At 34.2% G+C, this 17,990-nt stretch overlaps 2 protein-coding genes across 4 annotated transcripts in view; both read right to left on the reverse strand.

The window, feature by feature from the left end:
- LOC111035066 (netrin receptor UNC5B) overlaps window positions 1-17,990 on the reverse strand; it is a 126,722-nt gene that overhangs the window by 52,400 nt on the left and 56,332 nt on the right. For all 3 annotated transcript variants that reach the window (XM_022316570.1, XM_022316569.1, XM_022316571.1), the window contains exon 4: window positions 406-684. In XM_022316570.1, coding sequence (XP_022172262.1) covers window positions 406-684 — 279 coding nt within the window. The remainder of the gene's footprint in view (window positions 1-405; window positions 685-17,990) is intronic.
- Window positions 4,916-6,886, reverse strand: LOC111035067 (KRAB-A domain-containing protein 2-like). The gene is made up of 2 exons (XM_022316572.1): window positions 5,981-6,886; window positions 4,916-4,999 (listed from the first exon to the last, which is right to left on the reverse strand). Exons 1-2 carry the CDS (start codon window positions 6,514-6,516, stop codon window positions 4,984-4,986), a joined length of 552 nt encoding a protein of 183 aa, XP_022172264.1. The 5' UTR covers window positions 6,517-6,886; the 3' UTR covers window positions 4,916-4,983.

The following is a 17,990-nucleotide window of genomic DNA, read 5'->3' on the forward strand; positions in this document are numbered from 1 at the left end:
AACGAGGCGAGGCCGAAAAATAGCAGTGATCAGGTAGCGATGCCAGTCAAATTAATGAATTTCCAATATTTTTCCTAGAGACAATTTTATTTAGTCGGTACTTGAGGAAAAGTAAAGAATTTGAAGTAATAAGACAACTGGAAATAGTGAGTATATTTATACACAAACACTAGTTGTTGACAAAATCGATTTTGGCATCTTTTGTAAGGAATCATCAGAAGTTAATAAGTGATAACTGTTGAGACTTTATATAGTTTCACTAAATATTTATACTATAGCATACTCCAAAGTTTCTATGCAATTTTTTTCCAGAACGATCTTGTTATACTTTTACGCCTAACCTCATATGCGTACACTCATGCCGTATATAATAGCATATTATAAAACTTGCAAAAGAAAACTCACCGTAAACTGTGAGCAGCGCTGGGTCACTGAGCCTCTTGGCCGCTACGTTCTCGGCCACACACGTGTAGTTGGCCGTGTCCTGCAGTCGAGCCTGGCCGATCAACAGGTTTCCCTCGCTGGACACGATCATGTTGTTGTCCGGCTCGATAGCCACGTTGTTTCGTAGCCAGTACACCCTGGGTGGTGGAACGCCGTCCGGCGGAAGGCATCGGAGCTCAACGTTACGGTCCGTTTCTACACTCACCGAATACGGTACGGACGTGAACGGTTTCTTCAGGTCTGCAAAAAAAAAAACCACGTTTAAGTTACACTCGTAAGAATATAATGTGCACATGATAAATATCTAATTGCGGGAGTTGTACATACTACCTAGGTACCTATAGAATTCTGTTTATAAATACATTTGTAAAAATAAACTAGCAGTAATTTAAAAGTGTCTGGTGCCACTAAAAACTTGACGCTCGGGACTGCTATAACACGGCGCCAAGTAGGATGCACATATTATTATATTATACAATATTGTTTAGTTTAGGCGATTTTGTCCTAAACTCCATTACGCGCTTAAATACACCGTCTTTAATATATTATAGTTTCGTATTATTATATATAACGTCATATCATACTCGAATATTATATACAATGCCCATACGATAGCGTATCCTATACATAATATATGTGTGTGTACGACAAATAACGGCGAGACTATATATATATATTATAACATTAAACTCTCCGAGCTATAATAACATTATGTATATAGAAGTCGGTCCCACGCATTAAACGAAAACAACGAAATTCGATACAATGAAAACGTTACGTGTACATATATCGACGGCGTTGAAACGCATTAAGGATAGAGCCCTCCTCTCTGAAATGTGTATATTATTATTCTTTTTTTTTTTAGCGAAACTGCCCGCGTTCATGTCACAGTGGCTGCAGTCGCGTTCGCCGTGTGTATATACTTTGTTTATTTTGTTAGTCATACGGATTACACAAATATACGAAAGACATATGCGTGCTCCGTGCGGAGAAGCGCTCGCGTATTCCGGGAGACAATCAATCAACGACGCAGCGTTTCCGAGGGCGCGGCGGCGGTATCCGTCCGCTGCGAGAGAGACCGCGGAACATATACATCGGCTCCGATTCACCGCACGAAACAAAACAAAAACGACCGTTTCCCGTTTCACTTCATACATATAGGTGTATGTGTATGTATGTGTGTATGTACTATATACGTTCTCGGGCGGGACGACCCATTAAGCCTATGCAAACATGCCCACGACGTATATTTAAGGAAGGATTTATACATATTATTTTCCCGAAACGAGATATATACAAAACTCTGCACACACCACGTATATGTGCGAGTGTGTGTGTGTGTGTGCTTGTGTGTGTGTTTTAATGTAAACGTATATCTCCTCCGAGGAAATACGCTGCAGCAGCAGCAGCAGCAGCAGCAGTAGCAAACGTATAGATGCAGTGAAACGGGTCCGGCGGCGGCGGAGCGTGGTATCTACCTATATAAAATTATATGCTATACTGTATTGGTACCCCTATATGTGTAGGTATATACCAACACGATATATGTATACTAGCTGTATATAGTCTCGGTCGACCGCAATAATAGTCGAGTCCAGTGGTGCACCTGCCTTTGGGGTCTTTGTTGTCGGATGAGTATATTATTATTACTATCATACGCTGTGTATTTATAATATACACGCTATATGCGAGTGCATACTTAGGCATATAGGCGTAGAGTATACACATATAGGACACAGACGAAGACTGCGACGACGACGACGACGACGGACGGCATCGACCGATTTATATCGAAACCGTATTATTCCCGTGCCGTCGGTATGGGTAGTAATGGAATTCGTATTGTCTGAGACGTGATTAATGAAAAAAATATATACATATAACACCCGACAATGGGGGAGGGAAGTCGATTACTCTGTCGCCCGACGCGTACAAATACAGGTAATGAATTCGGTCGAACAAGGAGCTTCGCATGAGGTGTAAAAGTAAATAACAATAGATTTTGATTGATGATGTCGAAGATTAATCGAAACCGGCTACCAAAACAACAACGCCTAAAAAACCATTCGACCTGACCGTAGGTACCACACAACATACACGATAGCTAGGGACGACACGACGACGACGAAGCCGCCTCGTCCATAGCGTGGAATCCGCAGCGATAAAGTCGAAGACTTTCTTCCAGATGTTTACTTTTATTTTCTTCTTTGAGGTATAAATCAAATTATTGTACCTAAGTTTACGAGAGAAAGAATAAAAAAAGAAGGAAAAAAACACTAAAGAATAAGAAGATAAAAAACAACAACGCAGCGAGCTAAGAGGACAAAGAGGGAAAGAAAAAAAAACCCGTCCACCGGAGTTTATATTGCCAATAATTTATCAGATCAAACACACAGCATTGCACGACAGTATGTGTGTGTGTGCACTGTACAGTTTCTCTCTACTTCTCCAACCCTCTTAATTGCAGCTCCAGTTAATAAATCAACGTCAGGCTTCAATCCAGCAGCCGGTTGACACGAGTGAGAACTATTATATACGGAAGGATATAATAATATAAAATATAGGTAGTATAGGTATACATATCACTATAATAAATATATATATATACACATATTAAAGCGGCAAAACCCGCCGTTATGTTATATACCTTTGCCGCTTCCTATATAATGCATGAAATATTTATAAAATAATAATAATAATAATAATAATAATAATAATAATAATAATAGGTAGTTACAAACTCGCGATGACCTAACCTCCTCTGTCTCGACTAGATCGATTCAGTCGGTATAAGTACACACAACGACGTCTTACCTCCCCCGTCGTGTGACAAAAGAACGACGTTTTTTTTTATTATTTTTTACTTTCATTATTATCATGTATAATTTTTGTGGGCGTCAAACACACACGCAACAATAACGATAATGGGAGACGACGAGAATACGTACATTTGTATCCTCGGGTGAAAAACTTCTACTTGGTACTATACTAACAGGGCGAGCTGTGTTATAAATTTTATGCTAATGCTACTGGTTCGAAAATCCCAAACATAATAATATATATTATTACAAGGGCCTGTGTGTGTGTGTGTGTGTGCGTGTGTGTGTGTGTGTGTGTGTGTGTGTGTGTGATGACGCGGCGGCGATGACGACAGTCCATGCGCACTGTAACTGCTGGTGCTGCAGTTGCAGTGCATAGTATTAGTATATTAAAATATATTATACTATACATATGTATAATATAGTCACCGGGAGAACAAAAAGTATGGAAAATAAGATATGCGTATCCGCTTTGGGGTTACACGCACGATAATGCGACACCTAAATAGTATATACTTCTATTACTGTTCCGGCTGGTTAAAATAATCCGGTACGGTTGTTATGCGATGAAGGTTTAGGATTACAGTGCGTTCTATATGGTGTTACCGAAAAAAAACTCGTGTCCTCATATATTAATATATTATATATGTATATATTTATGTGTTTGTCGACCGCAAGTCTTTGGCATGCGGTGTGCTACAGCGGTGCGTGGTTCCGGACGAATAAAAAATGTTATTAAACAAATACGCCATGTTCGATTCAAATCATTTTTTTATTTTTGAACCATTCGAATATTACTTACATAATAATATATGCATAGGTTTATAATTATATTTATAGATATCAATACGCACCTGCGTGCAATAAATAACCTAAGACTGTTCAATTATAATTATATAATTATAATACCTATCATTAAAGTCTAAATCAAAAGTTTAGACATTTTTATTTTTTTATGACATTAAATCATTGTGTTTTTAAAACAATTTACAAGGTAGTTTTTGGTAGACGGACAGAAATAGTATAGAGTATAATAATTCGTAAATGTATACCCACATAAAACCAACAAAATAATTCGAAATATATTCTGCCAAGTCAATAATTTATAATGACCATCACACGTGTTTGTTTTCTAAACAAAATAAAATTAATGTGTAGTCTGTTTATTTTTCTTTGCCTCTAGACTCGTTTATATATGTTAGCGTTAATGTATGAAATTCCGTAATTCTATAGAATAACTAGTTATTTTATAAAATTACGGGTACTTTCAGTTAATGTATTGAATGAATCCATAAATATATACTTCAACTAGTTATTCTACATACCAACTAGATATTTTATAAACTAACAATAATGGTTTAGTTAATGTATTTAAAACTATTATTGAATAAAAGTTTTAATCAAATTACAAATTACAAACAAAATCAAATGTTATAGTATTAAGTCAAACAAGCCTTACAATATTATATAAAATATTAATATAAATTTATTAGAATAATTATTAAAATCTTAATCAATTTACAAATTAAAAACTCAAATATTATAGTATAAGTCAAACACACATTACATTATTATATAAAATATTAATATTAATTTTTTTTTTAAATTTACAATTTATTTATTAGTACAGGAACTTTTTGGGTGGCATTTAGAATTACAAAGTAAATTATTTTTTAAACATATGCACCGTTTTGTGGTGCACTTTTGTTGGCATGTACATTTAAAAAACCCTTGTCCATTACCAAGTGATTGGGATTCGGATGCTTTTCGAAGGCAAATATCTCCATCTGGAACGTCACTAAGCGTAATAAACTTTTCTATGCATAAACTAAATTGTGACCTCGCGTAAAGTTGTTTTAGTGTACCGTATTTAGTTCCTAAAACAAAATTATTTGAATTATTAATAAAAAAAAAAAAAAAATTATAAATAAAAAAAATTACCTAAGCGATAAAATCCGTCGGTTGTTTTTTCTAATACAATAGCAATTATAGATTGTGGATCACATTTTGACCTGTTAACATCTGGAATTTTGACTCGTACGTTACATCCTTGAAGAGCAGGTGGATGAGACATATCTGATTGTAGTTTCATTCTTTTAGCTTGACGTTCTAAGCATTCTTTTGCTTCTTCTCTTTTATTGGAAATATTTTCTTTATTTATGCAAAGTTGACACAATTCTTCCTCGGTATTCCCTTCATTTTCCATAAATATATGTTTGCATATTTTACAGTTATTTTTCTCTAAATCTTTGTTAATTTTATTATTTAAACTTTTGTCTGTATTCAAAACTTTCAAAATATTGTCTGGAGTATTTGAAGAAATTCCTACTTTTGGGGAACATCCGAACATAGCTTCATAAGGACTTCGTCCTATCCCCCTATGAAAAGCTTTATTTTTCATAAATTGAATAAACCTTAGCCCTTCACTCCATTTTGTTGTGTTGTTGTCCTTCATCCAGGTAATTATCATATTCTCTATATCTTGATTTGCCCTCTCCACTGATCCTTGGGACTGACTGTGGCGAGGTTTGCCATGAATAATAGATAATTCAGGCCACATTTCTTTTAATGAATCTATTGTTTGGTTTCTGAATTCACGACCGTTGTCACTTTGTAGTACACTTGGAGCACCGAACACCGTAAAAATATCTATGAGACAATATGCTACTTCTTCAGCTCTTTTCGATTTTAATGGTTTTAAAATACAAAATTTAGTCAAATGATCTTGATACACCAACACAAATTTATATTCACCATCAGCTTGACTTTGATAATCAATAAGATCTAATTGACATCTACTATTTAATTCAGAAAAAATCATAGGATTTGTCACGATACCTTTTTTTTCACTTTTTTGTTTTTTTACACATGATTCACATAAATTTAAAAAAATTTTGACGTTTGATTGAGTAATATTTTTATATTTTTTTTTCAGTTCATACATCATTCTGTCTCTACCACCATGTCCAATAGATAGGTGAATGTTAAGTAAAATATCATATAATTCTTCGTCGTGGACGTAAAATATAATATCAGAATTTTCTTTCATTGGACGTATAAGTTTTTCATTACCCTGCACTTCTATCACATCATACCGTTGTACTAACCAATAATCACGTGGCGATTCTTTTTTTCCTGTTTTAATACGTTTCACTTCACTTATTAAGGAATCATATTTTTCTTTCAGCAAAAACGTGCTGTTATTACGTTCTGTTGTTGTATTTTTTATAATTGTATCAAATTTGGTTTTCATTTTAAAGCACACTTATTAGTTATTACACTATACAACACTAAAAATAATTAAACTAACTAGTAAGTAAACTCGCAGTACACTGTCACACGAATAAGTCTAGTCTATGCCAAATGGTGTGGTTCAATACTATCTTATCTTATTATTTTTATTAATAACAACAACGGTAACAAATTTTGTATGTTATCTAATCCAGTCCCGGTCATATCTACCTAATGATATAAATTTCATACATTAACGAAAACCCAATCGGTATTTTATATATTAACTAGTAAAACCGTGTAATTTATATATTAACGAACATATTTAGGAATTTTATAGAATAACTAGTTATTTAATAAAATAACGTATTACATACATTACCGCTAACATATATACTTGCAAAATATGATGTGTATTATCTACCTAAATTTCGCAACCATATTTTAAAACTTTCAGTCGTCACTACAGAACGCTGTAGCGACCAAGCCCGTAATAATCTATGCTGAGCAGCAATATTATGCCCTGCAATTTAACAATTTATCAGACGAAAAACAGGAAGTCGTTCGATTCTCGGATATAGTCTAATAGAAGATGTGTGTATATATATATATAATAAGTCAGTCGCGACCTACGTCCGCGATCGGAGACTGCACAAGGAAGAAGACAATTTGTCTCGTTTAGCCAACGCGCGCGTATTATTATGGTAACAATTTTTTTTATTTTCGTGTCCCTCTAGTTACCGTGTTAATTGTGTTCGCTTCCCGCGTCCTTTTGTCTGCAAACGAACACATAACAATAATAATAATAATAATATAAAGTTCTTTTGACGAACGACTACGGCGCGGGCTACGAATAATATTGTCGGTGATTAACGACCGACGTTTTAACGCGACACGATTATTATAAACACTATTATGTTTCGCCGAGCGCACGCCACGAGAAACCAAAGTAAACCCAAAGTGGCGGGTCACTAAACTTCACATAATATAGGCGAATAGCACTGACGGGTGAGCGCGAAGCGACGACGTGACGTTGTGATGAGGCGGACCCAGTTCGTCTCCCACAGCCGATTACATATACAACAATAATAATAACACAATGTGCATACCTTTATATAATTTATAACAGATCGTGCGGACTGTATGGAGGGCTGGTGGAGGTTGGGGTCGGTATGTATATATTATTACAACCAACGAGTCTAAAGTTCTGTGAGTTTAGTTTTCGAGTTGTATGCGATGTGCATATACACGCATATACATGTATGTACATGATGCATACCTATTATAATACATATATATATATAAGCGTACTTTTGAACGGCACGAACTCCAACGATAAAACTTACACGATTGGGTAGAATTAATTAGCTTTGCAAATCTTACTTAATATACAGCGGAGCGTTATTGAATTTATACCATGTACGTATACATACATTATTCTGTATATATGCAGGGGGTCAACTTTAAAGCGCATTAGTTCTAAAATGCCTGACGAGACGTGCAGCTCTGCACTATAATATATAGCTGGCAAATGATAAATGACGTTGTCGTGTGGGGAGAGTTCGAGAAAAAAATTCAAAAAACACGGAGGAGCATTATTATATACTACGATAATACAATAAACTACTATGTAGATTGCGATCTAAAGATCGACCGATCGGTTTTCAGAGCATATACCTTCTGTTACTCGAAATCCGCCCGACCACTAATAATAATAATAATAATTATATAGTGACGAATATACGACGCGACAGCAGAAACGCCAATTATGCAAATGTCGTTCGCTCGTCTACAGTTATATAGTGGACTCTCCGCGTTTTCGAATCGATACGATAATCGAATTTCTGCAGGCAGAACACAAAAAAGGGAGGGCGGTTAAAAAAATGTCATATACAAATATATAGGTATATATACACAAAATATCCCTTTGAGTGTATATATTATTATATTATATATACTGGATTTTTTTTTGTTTCGCGTACGGTCTTTGTCAGCAGTCGGCTATATACCTATATTTTATATTATTATAAACGAAAAGCGAGTTTGCGGTGCTGCAGCGGGGTGGGGGAAAAGAGTCCGGAGCTTAACTACGCGTTATTTACCGTGTCGTCGGCAGAAAATGACAATACCGCAGCGACTATACATGTATAATAGTAATTACATACCTACATCACTACCCATACCTATATATATGTATATAAAAAATAATAACACTATATTTTTATTATTATATGTACCAACGCGGCCGATTAACCGAAAGCGCGAGTGAGATGATTTCTCGCATTCGGGATCCAATTAAAAACGCATTCTGCTCTCTCTGCGTGCGCACACAATTATTTATAAACATATATATATATATTGGTACGTGTCTAAAGATTTTCTCCCCGTTTCCGTTTTCGCTTCATTATCACACGAATCATCCGTTTTTTAACATCCGGACAGGAGTCGTGCTCGCGGTCTCCGCGCCGGTATAGGGGAGTTGTCCTATTTCGTCTCGTCATCGCCTGTACGCGCGTCGTGGTCCTAAACCGCCCAGTCGTTGCACCGACTGATGGACAGGCCATGACGTGCAATCAGTGTAAGCAGGTTTGGGCAAAAATAGGCATGTCCAGGAAAAACTAGATAAATTTATAGTGACATCATTTTTTACTCTTTCCCACCCACACACACAAACAACACGGGAAGTAAAATAAACATATTTTCAGAGCAAACACTTGTCACCAGTCTAATTAAAAATAAATAAATAAGATGACGAGGAACGAATGTAAACGACCTGCAGTCAATGCCGGATACTGAATATTTTTATACTTTGGGTAAATGGTATACAAAGTTAGTATAGAGGCGTATTTGTTATAAACTGGGGTTTTTGTTAAAATATTGAAAAAAATCTAACCTTATAACAATATTAACACATTTTTTCTTTCAAAATAGCGTGTACAGCACTTATAGCTTGGAAGCCACGAGCTGACTCCGTAGGTATATTATATGCGATAAAATAGTATACTATAATAAACTTCTAACGAACTCGTCGTCTCATTCACAACATCTATTTAACGCGGTATCGTCGCAAGAAATGATAATTAATATTTCACGGTTTTGTGGGTTTTTTTTTTAACGCAGACACGCGGACGACACTCACCCGGGTCGTTGTATACATATTATTATTATTCTCTCGCGGGACGAGTACCTTTACTACGACCGCGACGGTGTTATGACAGCGAGCGGCCGTGAAATCTCATCGAGTCGCTGCGGTGGTAAACGTTTTTCGTCGTCGTTATTATATTCTTATTATTATACAATCTGTTTTTTTTTTCGTCGAGCCGCGGGGGCACGATGCACTGCTCACACGTGGCCGCCCGAATAAATCGTTTTGTACGCGTATTATATTTTAATATTATAAGCCATTAAGAGTGTATTATTTCACGCGCTTTGGACAAGGTGATTCGTGCGGTGGCGTTAAATTGAAATCGGACGCATACATTATTGCGTATATGTATATAACATAGCGTTCTCCTCTCGCAGATATCGTCGGCGTTTGTTCTATTGCAGCTTACTTGAAAAAAAAAAAAAGAAATAATAATCGATTGCCGAATACCTACCTACTCTATGTCGATCCCATACTGGGTTATGTTGCCCACTATCCGCGGTAGCAGCATTATATAATATGTATATTATTTTAAGCCATTATATTATAGAGGAAACGTTTAACACTATTTACCATTCATCGTTGAATATAATAGGTGGTAGGTGCACTGTTCAAATATCAAACGTCGACGGAAGTACTTTTAACAGGCATATTTCTTACTGACCACGCTTAGAAATCAATTATTTAAAACTTGTTTTGAATTAATGAAAATATAATATGTATGTGTATAATAAACGTCACAACACCGGAAATATAATAATATATTAATGTATAAATTAAATGCAACAAGCATACGAGATACAATGTTCCCAAAAATAATGTATTGAAATTAGGTATAAGTACCCATTATAGTTCAGAGTAACGCAACGTGTTTTAGACCACATAGAGGATAATGGAACATAGAAAAATAAATAATACCGAACATCTATATATTATTAGGTAGATTGTACATGTACAAGGAATCCGCATCACGAAAAAAACATTGAAATGTATAGAGGTGTTTTATGTGAATGCTCGTGTTACACTTAGTCCAATTCACTTGGTTACCGCCCAAACACTGTTTGCCCGAGGTGTCAGTACGATTCACATGTATGTTATGTGTGGTGTATATATATATATATATATACTGTATAATATAGCCACACCGACATATATATTTTTTTATCCAATCCTGAAAAACGTCATCGTTCCGAACGGTTCCTGTCAGAATGATCTTTTTCTCTTTTGAGTGGACTAAAGTAATAACTTTAAGAGGTAAGGTACTGGGCTTATTATGTTTGCGTATATGAAGGAAGAAGAAACAAGGAGTTAATTGAAAAAATGCCAGACCTCCTGAATTGGATTTGCCAACCCTTTATTTAATTTTGTTTTTTCTCGAGCTGTCCACTTCCAACTAAAACAAATAAATCTGCTAAACGAAAGCTACGGTTTTTCAATTTAATTTTACAAAATTATATTAAATATTTGTAGGTATTTTATACATCATATATATAATATAAGAATAGTTTTGAATTGTACCCCGGAATTCCGTAACAGGTATGCGAGGTTATAATATTTTATTCCTGCTACTTATGTAGTTATGTAAATAACCCAATACCTTCCTTGACGTAAAGGAAATAAAGTTTTGTACCTGCAGTACCTATACGTATTTGAGTATCCAAGTCGATTATTGTACACAGTGACATATCTAATAGTAGGTAGGTACATGTATATTTTATAGTTCATACTCAAATAATAAATATTCCTGGCACAATGACATCGAAATAATGACATTAAACCACTCAAAGGATTTATAAAGAAATAAAATCGTTAGCCGTTTGCGTGGAAAATAAAAGTTACGCACCCGAACAAATTTCACAGACAATAAACCTCAAACGTGTACACGACGAATTTAGTGCCATTTTTTCCCGTGGAATTGGATAAAGACGTATACCGAGATTTCAAAAGACAGCTAAGAAATATATGATGTTAATAAATTACACGTCTAATTTTATATATATATATATATATATATAAACATAAAAAAAAGTATTAAATAAAAAAACAAGTAGCGAACACACAAAACAAAAACGGCAAGAGACGAGTTCATTTACTAAAAAGCAGAACAGCCCTCTCCTGCGCGTCATTCATATCCGAAGTAATTAGTGTTTGGTTTCTCTTAACCCTTTTTATTTTATATTAAATTTCGCTGGTAATATTTTCGTCTTTAGTATAAAAACAAACAATTCTCAATGGGTCAGCAAATAAAAATAAAAAATAAAGTTTTGATGATTTTTTTAATTCAACTCTCATCCGCATATTTGTAAAATATAATTTAAGAGCTATAATGGATATACGAAGGGTAGCGCTGCAGGAGCAGGAAAATCTAGGTCTATATATATATATATGTATATTGTATATGTATATATATATATATGTATATTGTATATGTATATATACAATATGTGTGGATCAAAAGACGATACCCAAGCGTATATTATAATAGTGTAGGACGACTAGGACGTATAGTTGAAGTGATTCTTATTCAAAGGATTTTTTGTTTTGGACTGCTTAATTCGAAAATCATTGTTTGAAGAACGAAATGCGAATGCGAACTTCAGCTTTTCGGTTAATCGATTAAACATATTTCTTGATACGTCTACGCGTTACAATAAAAATATATCCGAGTCGTGTATACCTACCTATATAATATAAAATATATTATTACGTTTATTACTTTATAAGGAATTCATTAAGTATCCGATCCGAATGCATCGCGTGCAGTAGGTACACACGGGATTTAATTGTGTCGCGCAAACGTCCTACGTGTGTGTATAATTATTGCCGGCCATAAATCAGGTGTAAATAATATACGACGTGAGACGTCCATACACAAAGTCTACACACACACACACACACACACACGTACCTTTATATAGTTAATGACCGACCGCGAGAGTCATGCGCCGCGAGACCGACGCAATTTACCGCCCCGCAATAATTGAAGAACACGTTAATAGATTATATAACGCACATACAAACTGCCGCTCGTTCAACGTGTATATTGTGGGCGAATTTATAATAATATCATACGATATTTTATTGTGTTATGAGTGAAAAAAAATTGTAATCATTTTTTTTTCTTTCTATTAAATCTTAAAAAAAAAAAATTGTTTTAATACCGCCCTCGACGACGACGCTGCCTGGCAGGACGAGAGGAGCTGCGCGGGTTACACGTATAATGATACAATATTAATAAACGCATAATACGTATTAATCAACTCGGACGAGAAGAAATCAGTGCGGTGCGGGACGACGATGACTCTGCAGTCGGTTTTGAGACGATGATGGTGGCGCTGCACCGGGCACGCGGAGACCCCTACGGCGCTGCGGTTTGGCGATCACGCAAAGGTCCATTAGTTCATTAATGTCCCGGGTTCGTGTAGTCCATTAGATGATGACAATGAAAAGCTCCCCGCGTACATGCGCTTTACGCACTAAAATATTATGCAGTCGCGTACAATATTATATCACAGCTCATATAAACGGTCACCGTGTAATGATATGACATACAACAAAACAGTGATGCAGTATTGCGCGGTATAATATTTTTACGAAACGGGTCGTTTTATGTTATGTTACACGCATGTTATCATTAGGGCTGAGAATTTTCGGGAAAATGCATCCTTGTGAAGTTTTAGGTCATTTTTAGTCTTCATAGTTTGTCAATTTATTTATTTATTTATTTATTGCTATTCGATATTTTTAACAATTCTCGTCAATTAAAATTATCAACAAATATTTTATGAATTATTTATAACTTTCGTATGACCATACATTTTTGTAGGTGAACGGATAAAAATAATAGTTTTTTTTATTCTTAACTTATCCACAAATTGATAGATTTTTATACGTTTTATTGCATTTTTAGTGCATTTTCGGAATTTATGGTGCCTTTTTATGGTATTTTTTGAAATTTTAAATGCATTGTTTAATGTATTTTTACTACATAAACTTCACATCAATAAAATATTATTATTATAATTGCACTACCTAACTTCATACAGGTAGCCCTACGACGACAATGACGACTGTCGCTCTAAGACATTGGACATAGGATTGATAATCCATTGATAACCAATAGGATGGTTTTTTTTATTGAGTATAAAATAAAAACAAGGTGGAATATCGTTCTTCAAAGTTTAATAAATGTTCAATGTAATTATGATAGATGATGGTACACATTACATTAAAAAGATATGTAGAGAATATATGAATTAAGTGTTTTAAAATTACTAAACGGCATAGGTATAATACAATATGAAACTAATTGAAAATTAGCCGTGTCTAATAGGTATAGTTTAGAAAGTAATTGATTTTCTTAGAATTTTTTATTAGACAATAATAATTGTAGTTAAGAAAAATAGATCAGCTATAATACTTAGAAGTCATTAATATTATTTGAGATCAAATAATTCGTACATAACGTAATAATTTGTTATTGCGGTTCATTTGGCAATTTTTATGATTGTGCAACTATATTTAATTGTGTACACACGTGTCACTGTCGATATTTTTTTTTTCGAATCCGCAGAAATGATATAATCGAATCTAAACGTTCGTACAATTTAATAGATATAAACACGTCTTCTGATAAAAGGTCAACGAACATGTCATTAAAAATTGCCACCGCACTATTTCAACGTCGTCGTAGAGTTATTATTAAATGGTAAGTTTAGAGATGTTTTAGCCAAAAAAAAAAACGTATAAAAATACAAGCGTGTTTAATCGTCCGGCGCGAGACGTATATGTACAAGAATATGGATACGAAAGAACATTAAAACATTTTTGCGATCCATAAATTGAATTTTAAATGGAAAACCACGAAGGCGTATGAAGAATTGGCTACCATATCCAAAGTGAAGTAAAGTTATTACGCGCCGACGATACGCATATATTTATTTATACAACGATGCTTCGTACTACAATACGACTCAAATAATAAGAAAAACAGTCGTTCGTTATTCATTATTTCCTCTCTGTACCTGCTATTTAAAAAAAAAATGCGTTAAATTGTTTATTCAATTACCATAATGTTATTTAGTTTAATCATCAATTAACGTGGACCATTTTCTCGGATTGTTAATAATCAGGGAAAGGGTACAAATTAACATAAAAGTATTTGGCATGTTTGAATGATAATAAAGCCTTATAATATAATAATATATTGTGTGACATGTGATATGTGAATCCAACTACAGCTGCAGGAGTCTCTACATGCAGCGATGTCTCGGAAATCCGTTAAGTAGGAAGGAAGGATTATTTAATCAATAATAATAATAATAATAATTGTTTTTTTATTTTTGCTCTACTTACAAGTAAGTTTACTTCATAATAGATTACATATAGACACGTCTTATGCAGGCAAAAAGCTGGCAAATATGTAGGACGTAGGTACCTATGTGATACGCAATTATTAATGCTAACCTATTTAATAAGTAGGTAATATTTGAACAGTGTTAAAATAATATTTTATTAAACTATAAAGTATGTAATAATATTGAAATTTCACGAAGGTTTTTTTTGATATGTTAGTTTTAAAGTCACGATACCTAACATTAAAGATTATAAATGTCTTTTAATTTTTTATTTCATAATATATATAAATATATAATTTTTTTATTAAACTAAATTTTAATGGTGAGAAAACATTTTTAACATTAAAATTGCTATACTCAGCGGGAGTTCTGGACCACCCCCTCCCCTGCCGTCACTGGATACGTTACCACAGGTGTCCAAGACAACACAATTATTATGATATTATACATATTTTACAGGGATGTATAAGCTATATAGAGCTAAGCTATTATGAAATCGTAATAATTCAGTACGTAGGTACAATACTGACTCAAAGCACACTTAATCAAATTAAAACGAGATCGTAAAGGTTAAAACTGTTATGAGTCATAAGTTAGGAAGGTATATGTAACTTATTGCTATTGAATTATACATGCACTGAAATTATTGTGAGTAATTTATAAGGTTAAATACAAAATTGAAATGTACAACTCAATATAATGTTATTTCATTGTGAAAAATATCTCTACGCAAATAATAATTTTAACTTAACTATAATTGTAAGCTTATAACCACGTAGTTGATGGTGTAACAATAACAGAAAAAAAAAAATAATCGATGTACATAATATCAGCTATATGTACGGCTATTTTGAAGAAAAACTATTACTAGGAAACGACTTAAAAAAAAAATTGAGACTACATGAAAATTGTTTATGTGGAAATCTGTTACGCGTATATTATAGAGTTAATTAAAAATAAAATATACATTATATATATTTGTGGAGCGTGTAATATTATAAAGTGGTCTGTGACTAGGTCTGCAGGAAAGTGCTGGGCATATAAATTATGTTATGCACTTCAACTTTTGAAAAGCTATTTATTATTACAGTGTATTCAAATTTCAAAACTTTGCTCAAATCAAATGTGTCTCGTCGACTGGTATTGCAGAGTACAACCCTTTATTAATACATCAGCTGACGACAGAAAGGATTAAACTAAAATTAAAAAGTCCGTTACACATCCCGTTTGTTTCTATATATGTATTATTCGGCGTTTCTGCTGTTTCACTACTAAACTTTACATGTTGTTTTGAACGGAAATCATTAAGCAACTACACACACAAAAACAAAAAATATACGAATTCTAGATGGGTGGGTAAGTGTAGTATATATGTATAATACAGCAGAGATATAATATATTTACTACACACAATATACATATTATATACTAATGCATTATATGTTAAACAAAACGGAGCGGTAGACAAAAAAACCTATTTTCGACGAATCGGACATATAAATACTACACAATTTGTCTGGTGCACAATGGGACTGCTGGTTATGCTAAATTTTCGAACCACCACTATAATATATAATAATAATAATACGTAATTCCACTATATTATATTACATACTACTACTGTTTAATCCCGCCACGACCGGTTATACGCGCTGAGCTTGGTATACATTATATGCACGATCGCTTTATTATTAAAGTCTCTTCATTACACGGCAACGGCCACATAAATCTATAGGGCTCTTGTCGTTGTCGTCGTCGTGGACTATTGTTTTTCGGCGCAGTCAGACCACCCACGCGCGTCCGGCGCGATTGTCTTTTCGGGAAAACATAATTTTGAAAACCGTCGTAACTCGTATGTATACTACACTATCGTACATATGAAATTTAAACTGACGTTTTCGGCTGATTTTTTCCCTTTTTTTAGTGTAAAACTATATCTTGGCCGAAATCACCACCGTGCCACCGTAGCTCATTTATATATACATAGGTACTTTATATGTACCTAACCAGCTTTGTATCATTCGTTCGGGAATGAAGGACGAACCACAAATCGTAAGCCCGCGGACCATTTGCATGCGTCGAATCGGTTTCGTGTTACGGTTTGTTTTGTCGTTAATTGGACACGTGGTGTTTTTTTTTCTTTTAATTAACAGGGCAGATTTATGACGACCCACGGGTTATCCGATTTCCGACCTTATTACGTACTGCATTTCCCACACATAAACGCACGGAAAAAAAGAACGAGCCATCACGACCTAATTATTGACGTATGTATGCCCAATCTCAATGTATATAGGTAGGTATAGAAATTTAAAAAAAAACTACCGTCTATATCTGTTTGTTTTTTATGTACGCGAGTTGTCATACCATAAAAATGCATATACAGTTATTACTTTATTACAAACACACGGTTGTATTATATCACTCCAATTATTATTCGATATCACGAGCGAACCGAATAAAAGTTATAAACACGTATACAAATTAAAATGTCGGAAACATATAGGAATAACTAATAATTAACTTGGATAATTCAAAATGCACACACACACACACACACACAAATAAAAATATAATATATTTTTGTGTATGGAAAAATGAATTTAACCAAAATCGTTCGGGCGCGTCATTATCTTATCGTTGGCCAAAAATCAAAACCAACTGCGTTCATTTGGAAAACAAATGAAAAACAAGATAGGCGCTAAGGCGTGTACAGATACATTTCAGTAAAAATCGCTTTTCTTTCTTAGGGTAAGACGAGAAAAGAAAACCATTATAATATATATATATATATATATTATATACATACACGGAACACAAACCAGATCGAACCGACTAACCATATAAATTGTACTCCGTATAAGAGGGTCAAAAGTCGTAGATTAAATTAATGATCCTGAATTGTCATCGTGTGTATTACACAACTAAACCACGGTCGATGTAGGTAAACTCACATAAATTAGTCGCTAGTAAAACGGTCGGCGAGTCTATTCT

Source organism: Myzus persicae, unplaced genomic scaffold (assembly GCF_001856785.1).
Source record: "Myzus persicae strain clone G006 unplaced genomic scaffold, MPER_G0061.0, whole genome shotgun sequence".
Classification (NCBI taxonomy): domain Eukaryota; kingdom Metazoa; phylum Arthropoda; class Insecta; order Hemiptera; family Aphididae; genus Myzus; species Myzus persicae.